This window comes from Cynara cardunculus (assembly GCF_001531365.2).
Source record: "Cynara cardunculus var. scolymus isolate 2C chromosome LG 17, CcrdV1, whole genome shotgun sequence".
In the NCBI taxonomy this organism is placed as follows: Eukaryota; Viridiplantae; Streptophyta; class Magnoliopsida; order Asterales; family Asteraceae; genus Cynara; species Cynara cardunculus.
The window spans coordinates 655,255-663,636 of NC_037544.1; the positions used below are offsets into that span (position 1 = coordinate 655,255).

Sequence of the window (8,382 nt, forward strand, 5' to 3'; positions counted from 1 at the left end):
TGAGATCTCTTCCACAATTTTTTGGATAAATTTAGCTTCATGCCTGTGTATTTAAAGAAGACAAAATTAGCTTGCTCAAAATCCCACATGAACAATTCATTTAAATTTCAGATCTATAACATACATGTGAATACAAAGTCATTAAGAGAGTCATGTAATCATATCACATGTTTTATCTTTCAATAGGGACTCAGGTTTGAGTTAGAATTTGACAACACAACATGATCTCGCATGGATGACCGTTTCACATCTTAGGGTAAAGGTAGATTACAAAGAATCAGTACGAAATGATATGGATGAATTACCCATCTGCAGTGTTCTTCAACTCAAACCCAGAAAGATCGGCTGCTTCTTTTAGAGCCTTTCTCCATTTTTCAGCATCCTCTTTCTTTTCTTGTTTAGCAAAAGCTTTTCCAAATTCCCCACTTTGGTAGCGGACTTCAGTGGGTTCCACATCATAGAAGACGGGATAAGCATTATGCTCAGTCATCGTCTGGCACTCCATAATCTTTACAAACTCATCCAAGCACCAAGAAGAAGATGCATAGTTCCTGGAGAAAACAATTATATAGAACTTTGAGTCTTCAATGGATTCGATGATCTCATCACCGATCCTCTCCCCTTTCTTGATTCTCTCGTCATCTTTGCAAGTGTGGATGCTTTTGTGCTGAAGAGCATGATAGAGATGATCAATGAATGTCTTACGTGTGTCTTCACCTCTAAAACTCAAAAAAACATCATACTTAAAGCTCATCTGAACGGATGAAGTCGAAGAAGACGCCATTAAGGTTATTGCTTGAAGGATCCTTTGGAATATGATTGAAAAGAAAATTGAATGAAATTGGAAGGCAATAATGGTCGCTAGCACTCGTACTGTGAATATGATGCTGTTTGGATGACGTGGAGAATCCAAAACTTCTTACTTGGTCAAAAAAAAGATAAGATTTTTAGTTGAAGTATAAAAATGCAATCTAAGTATTTAGGGGCCACAAAAATGTTGATAAGGATGGCCCAAAATGTGGTGTTGTATACATCAGTGGCTCAAAAAGTGGAGAAGACAGTATGTTAATGTCTTAAAATATTATAGAGATTAATGAGGTGGTGTCTTTCACCTCTAAAACTCAAAAACATATTATTACGGTTCTAAATGAACCGAACGTTTCGTAAACGTTTGACTGAATGTTCGTTTATCTAATACATGCATAAACAATATCTTCTTCGTTCGTTTACGTTCGTTTATGTTTCTTTATATATGTTAAAATTTAATATTGTTGATATTAGAATGTAAAATCATTAAGTTAATTTTTTACAATTCCTTTTCCATCCCTCCTAAATTTACCCGGTTTTTCATTTTGTTATGTTGTTTTGGGGAACAAGATGATGAGTTGTTATTGTTTAATTGTGGTTCATTTGTGTTCATTTAGCATCTAAACGAACGAACATAAATGACCACGACCAAACATATTTTCTTAACGAACGAACATAAATGATCAACACGACCAAACATATTTTCTTAACGAACGAACATGAACACAAAAAAATTATGTTCGTTTACTGCTCGTGTTTGTTCGGTTAAATTAAACGAACGAACACGAACAAACCACCGTTTGTGTCCGTTCGATTCGTTTACAGTCCAACGTATTATTCTAGTGGTTTTGTCTTTTTTGCATTATAACTTCCAATTCTTCATATGACTTGTAGGTGCCAACTAGCAATCTTCCTACATGCTTTATATATAAAGAGTTACGAAACCCAGGGAAAGACCTCCATGGGTAAAATGACTTCATCTTTTTTGGTCAAATCAATTCATAAACTGTTAGAGTCCCACATCGGCTAGATTTGGACCATTTTTGCTCTATATATATCAGAACCCCCATCTCTCCTAAAGGGCTGTTTTGGAGATTAATCTGAGGTTCCACACATTCTCACCTAAAATTTATACATAGAAGATCCAGAAGTCATCTTGGTTTTGAAAGCTGGTTCGAAGGTCCAACTCTAGTAATATAAGTAAGCAGAATTGCTTTCCAAATTCTATTTTTTGCAGCCATTTAAGTTCAGCCAACAACTTGAGATGAAATAAATACATGTTAGCAGCCCTTCTTTCAGGAATGTATGTATGTAATTTGAGAAATTGGGTGTAATTTATCCTGTTGCTGCTGTACACATGTTTTTATATATATACTCATTGTTTTTTTAAGAGGTGTTGAAGTCTGAAGTCTTATTTCACTTCAGCTTCTCCCGGCTAATCAAACAACAATGAAGGAACTTAAACCCCGCCTTCATCTCTATATCCCGTTTTTAGCAAAATGTGATGCAGATGCGTAGTGATCACAAACAATATAGAAAAAAGTTAACAGCCGAGATTCTTAGGAGCTACTATATGTACCGCGAGTGTCGACCAAGTTGCAAACCCATGATTGGCCGTAAAACGTGCGGCTAAATATTTTACGATAACATGTTAAGCAAAAAAAAAAAGTAACCGATGATAAGAAAGAGTGTTTACCATGCTACTGTAGATGTAGTTGCGGGTGATTTGTCTTCAGACCGAAAAATTTCCAAACCTTGTAACGATAAAATACTCGGTGGAAGATTATCTATGCGTGTACCTCTTATGTCTAAGTATTCTAAACATCCTAAACGTCCAAGTTCCTCAGGCAATTCTTCAACTCTATTACAGTAGAAGCTAGGACTTAATTTATATGACCAAAATATAAAACGTCCTATCTAAACGCGTTGAAGTAAGTTTATATGACGCTTTTAGGCGTTTTAACAAAATTTTAAGACATTTTAAATATAAAGCGTCACATTAACAACTTTATAGGACACTTTTGAGAATGTGTCCTATAAACTCAATTTTTTATAAGACACTTGTTTTATAGGACAGTTTTCAAATAGTATCCTAGAAAATTGCTAACGAGACGTTTTATATTAAAAGTATCCTAAAAACATATTAAAACGTCATATAAACTTATTACAACACCTTTATAAGGAATGATTGCAATGGTGGTGTGGACTACGTGAAGATGGTCGACATATGGTGGTGGTTGTGGAAGATGTGGAGGTGGAGATGGAGATGGAGATGGTGGGCGGTGGTAGTCCAAATAATATGTATATGAAAGGGGCGGGGGGTGGACGATTGTTAAGTCCAAATACCAGTCTGTGTCTTTTGGCACTCCATAATCTTAACCAAACATCACGATGAAGATGCATAGTTCTTGGAGAAAACAATTACATAGTACTTAAAGCTGGTCTTGTTGACGGATGAAGTTGAAGAAGAAGACGCCATTGAAGGATCCTATTAATCAAAATCAAAACTTTGTTGGCTTAATGTGTAAGGAATGATTGCAATGAAAAGTATATGAGATGCGATGCTCACATGTATAACCCTCAAGAAGCCAATAATGGCTCTGTGAAAATGATGTGTGTTTGTTTGGAGAAACAGTAGCCTCTCATTTTTGTCTGAATACATAAGATCTAATCATTAAATTACAGATTTAGTCCCTGTGGATATATGAAACTTACAGATTGATCCCTAACCCTAAAAGAAAGTATGGATAGAATCTGGTTTGATGAAGTTTCTCTCTTTATTTACTGTGTGCATACATACACACAGCAACAAGGACATGCTAAGTTCAAAAAAACATTTTTTTTATTAACCTGGATATTCAACCCGCTATACGAGCCGACTAATCCTAGGGCAACCACCTGGCCGGAGTCACCGCATTTGAACCTCGGTGGCCACAAGAGGATTTTTGTTCCTTCTTGATTTGAACCCGGGACCTCCAGACACTTTTGACCTTTTGAGCTAAGCTCAAACCAATCAGACACCACCCTTGTTATACCAAAAGCTTTTAATTATACCGTAGAATAAGATAACAGATAGTGACATATATGTTAACCACAGAAAGAGGGTTAAATTAGGATCCTAACCTAACCTTAAACCTAAACAATTAACAATTTGAATCTAAATAGGTTTTACACGTCTAAAACATTCCAAAAAATTAATCATTCTAAACACTAAAGTTCATTGAATTTTTTAGACTTTCACAAGTTTAGATTATCAAATATATTACGTCAGCTTTTTACGTAAAAGCTGACGTGGATTCTTCCTTTTATTCTGTTATTAAAGGGTTTAATTTAATGTATAATTAAAGAAAAGTTAAAACCTAAAATACATCATAAGAAAACGAATTTTAAATAAAGAATTCAATCATATGAATATCTTATAATAATTTTAAAATACGAGTAGGTAAATTTATTTTGATTAAAAAACTATCATTTTATTTGTTTTATTAAAACTATAAAACATACTTATAAATATTAAAATGGTACTCATGCAATGCAGCGAGATACATCTCGATTCTTGATATTTGACGCTTCATCTGCTTTTGTCACTCTATATTCTTGTGTTGTATGGGCATCTTGGCTAAAAATGAAGGTGGAACCATAAGCCATTTTTATCAAGAAACTTCCCTGTTAGCGGTAACCGTAGAGATTACCAAACATTTACCCGGTAAGTACTTACGGATAAACTTTAACACTATTATTTACTTATCGGGTAATATTTTAGTCTACCAAAACAACATTGTATGCAACAATTTACCCGGTAAGCGCTTACCGTGATAAAAGTCGTAGCCCTTACTTACCGGGTAAAACTTATGGTCCTTATCTCACTCTTACCAGGTAACATTCTTGGTCCTTGTCATATTCATCCAGTGAGGTAATGTGACTTGGTAAGCGCTTACCCGGGTAAGTGTTTGATAAACGGCCATGGATGCTTTCTTCTAGTCCTGCATTGTTTGTTGTTAAGATTGTAGAATGCTTGGATTTTACGTTGCAAGAGGTTGGAATTAGAGAAGATTATGTAGGGAAGAATGTAACATTTAGATATCATGGATGTGAATGGAACTTTCATAACATAAACCAAAAAATGTCAAGTTACAAAACATAAACATAACCCAAAATAATGTCTTCAATCTTTGTGCATTTCTTGAAGTAAAACATCAATTAATCAAACATCACCTAAACCCGGTTCACATGTCTTGACGGTTTGAGTTGCTACGTACGAAGCAAACAGCAAAATATTCGGACCAACAAGATATCTATGCTGACATATAGAACATGAGAGTCCTTGTTACGGCAACATTGTCCAAGATCCTGTAAAAATGAATGAAATGTGATGTAACCGATGAAGTAATTTTCTAAAAGGGAGTTGAGATTGCAGGAACATAATAAGAAGTTTCACATCTGACAAAAACGTTTCAGCTATGGAAAACTGATTGAGGGTATGATCCTTCGATTCAATGAAGTGTTGAAACGAAGAACACGAAAACAAACAAAATAGCTGAAAAAAGCATGCAAGTGACCATAAAACAAAAGAAAAGTAAAAGAATCACCTCTTACAATATATAGTTGTTTGTGAATTAGCTTTTTTGGCCTTTGGACCTCTCAAAATCATCTATGGAGACTTCTGTTGTGGTTGCCTGAATGTCATTCACAGTCTATGTAGCAGAATGTTCCGTCTTCTGAGGTTTGTATCGGGGATGTAAGACCATACGACTGAAGAAGCCGTCTATAACCAACAATGCACAAACATCGCAACTCAAAAATGCTTTCAGGAAGATGTCTTATGTACCTCCTATATTTAACTCTCTTAAGCATTTTAATCGTCCAATTCCCTCCGGTAATTTCTCAATCGCGATACAACCAGAGAGAAGAAAATACTGCAGAAGTTTCATATTACAGATGCTGTCGGGAATATGTCGTAGAATTACACACTCCGATAGGATTAGCTTCTCTAAACATTCTAATCGGCCAAGATCTTCAGGTAACGTCTCAAGAAACCAACAACGATCAAGTTTGAGATATTTCAGATGTTTTAGCTTACAAATGCTATCCGGCAGATATGTAATCTTCGTAGACAACAAATTTAGCTCCTCTAGACATTCCAATCGATCAAGGTCTTTGGGTGACTCTGGAATACCACCTTCGAGTGTAAGCTTTCTTAAATATTGTAAACCACAAATGCTTTGAGAAAAACGTTCAAGGTTTGTGCAAGCACAAAGACCAAATGAAATAAGCTTCTCTAGATTTCCAATCCAGGGTCCATTTTCTTCATAAAAACATTCAAATCTAAAGTTCGACAAATTATTGCCCAAGTGCAACGGGCACATTTCTAGGGACTCTGCCTTCAAATGTAACATAGATGCACAACCAACTTCAACCGATTCAAACACTTTTATGAACAAAAAAGACTTGAACCTCAAACAACCACTTAAGTTTACGTAGTCAAGCTCTTTTGGACACCCATCATGTGCATGAACTTCTACCAGATGATGACAATCTTTAAGACTTAACGTCTTCAAATTCGGAGTCCACCCAAGGTCAAAGGTCCTTAATTGTGCACCCATGATATAGATGGATTCGAGCTTTAGACATTTAATGTGGACATGAAGTTCTACCAAGTCATAACATCCTGTAAGTGTTAATGTCTCGAGGTTTGGTGCCCCTCGAAGGTCAAGGGTCCTCAACTTAGAAGACTGGAGGACAAGGGTTTTGAGCCTTAGACATTCATCGGGAATGTGAAGTTCTTCCAAATCATCACATATATCAAGACTTAATGTCTTGAGATACGGAGTCCCTCGAAGGTCAAGGGCCCTTAACTTAGAAGACCAGAGGTCAAGGGATTTGAGCCTTAGCCATTCAACGGGAATGTGAAGTTCTTCTAAATCATGACATCCATCTAGACTTAATGTCTCGAGATACGAAGTCCCTCGAAGGTCAAGATTCCTCAACTTAGAAGAAGAGACGTTGAGGGATTTGAGCCTTAGACATTCAACGGGAATGTGAAGTTCTTCCAAATCATGACATCCATCTAGACTTAATGTCTCGAGATACGAAGTCCCTCGAAGGTCAAGGGTCCTCAACTTAGAAGACTGGAGGACAAGGGATTTGAGCCTTAGCCATTTAACGGGAATGTGAAGTTCTTCCAAATCATCACATCCATCAAGACTTAATGTCTCGAGAAACGGAGTCCCTCGAAGGTCAAGGGTCCTCAACTTAGAAGACCGGAGGACAAGGGATTTGAGCCTTACCCATTCAACGGGAATGTGAAGTTCTTCCAAATCATCACATCCATCAAGACTTAATGTCATGAGATACGGAGTTCCTCGAAGGTCAAGGGTCCTCAACTTAGAAGACTGGAGGACAAGGGATTTGAGCCTCAGCCATTCAACGAGAATGTGAAGTTCTTCCAAATCATCACATCCATCAAGACTTAATGTCTCGAGATACGGAGTCCCACGAAGGTCAAGGGTCCTCAATTTAGAAGACTGGAGGACAAGGGATTTGAGCTTTAGACATTTAATGTGAACGTGAAGTTCTACCAAGGCATAACATCCTCTAAGTCTAAATGTCTCGAGATTTGGTGCCCCTCGAAGGTCAAGGGTCCTCAACTTAGTAGACCAGAGGACAAGGGATTCGAGCCTTAGCCATTCAACGGGAATGTGAAGTTCTTCCAAATCATGACATCCATCAAGACTTAATGTCTCGAGATACGTAGTCCCTCGAAGGTCAAGGGTCCTCAACTTAGAAGACCGGAGGACAAGGGATTTGAACCTTAGACATTCAAAGGGAATGTGAAGTTCTTCCAAATCAATACAACGTTCCATTTTTAATTTCTCTAGATTCGGAAAAAGACCAAGATCAAGGCTCTTCAACTTTGAATATTTAAAAGTAAGGAATCTGAGCTTCTTAAGAACCTATCATAAACAAAAAAAAAGAGTAAGTACTAGTGTAGTAGCAAACCAAACAAAACCAAAAGGTGAAGAATATAATGAATCATGCAAAACAATAATTGGATAATTATTCTACCTTTCTTTCTCCTCCTTCCCAAACTTGTACAATTCTGCTTTGCTGCATATGAAGTCCAACAAGATTATTTGCTTTAAATGTTCTGGGTAAGGACCCAAAACCACAGTAGCTTAGATATCGTAAAGCATTTGGAAGGTATTTGCTAACTTCATCACATTCCAAATCAAAATCATAATAATCAAGATACAACAGAAGATATCTAAGATTCTTCATGTTTCCAAGGCCTTCCAAAATTTCTGGATCGAGTTCTGAGTCTATACTCCATTGTATACCTGTTGTTGCTTCAGTACCCTGTGATCCAAAAGCAGTGACCATGAAACTTGTGTCATAACAAATGAAAATGTGTTAGTTTATTCAACCCTACAAAAAAAAATTGATCTTTACTTGATTATTAACCAACATGTTTTCAATTTCCTCTCCAATCCACAATCGACTATGTCTGTAAGGCTCCCTCGGGTGCAAGCGGCGAACAATATTCTTGCCCATTTCTTCTATATGATCATGCATGCC

The 8,382-nt window shown here is 36.7% G+C and overlaps 1 protein-coding gene and 1 pseudogene across 1 annotated transcript in view; both read right to left on the reverse strand.

Moving 5' to 3' along the window:
• The window catches only part of LOC112500390 (TMV resistance protein N-like), a 22,609-nt gene extending 21,768 nt beyond the window's left edge, over positions 1–841 (reverse strand). Inside the window, exon 1 of the mRNA XM_025103876.1 lies at positions 306–841. Coding sequence (XP_024959644.1) covers positions 306–784 — 479 coding nt within the window. The 5' untranslated portion in view covers positions 785–841. The remainder of the gene's footprint in view (positions 1–305) is intronic.
• Positions 842–5,627: 4,786 nt separating this feature from the next.
• Positions 5,628–8,382, reverse strand: part of LOC112500391 — an 8,419-nt pseudogene continuing 5,664 nt past the window's right edge.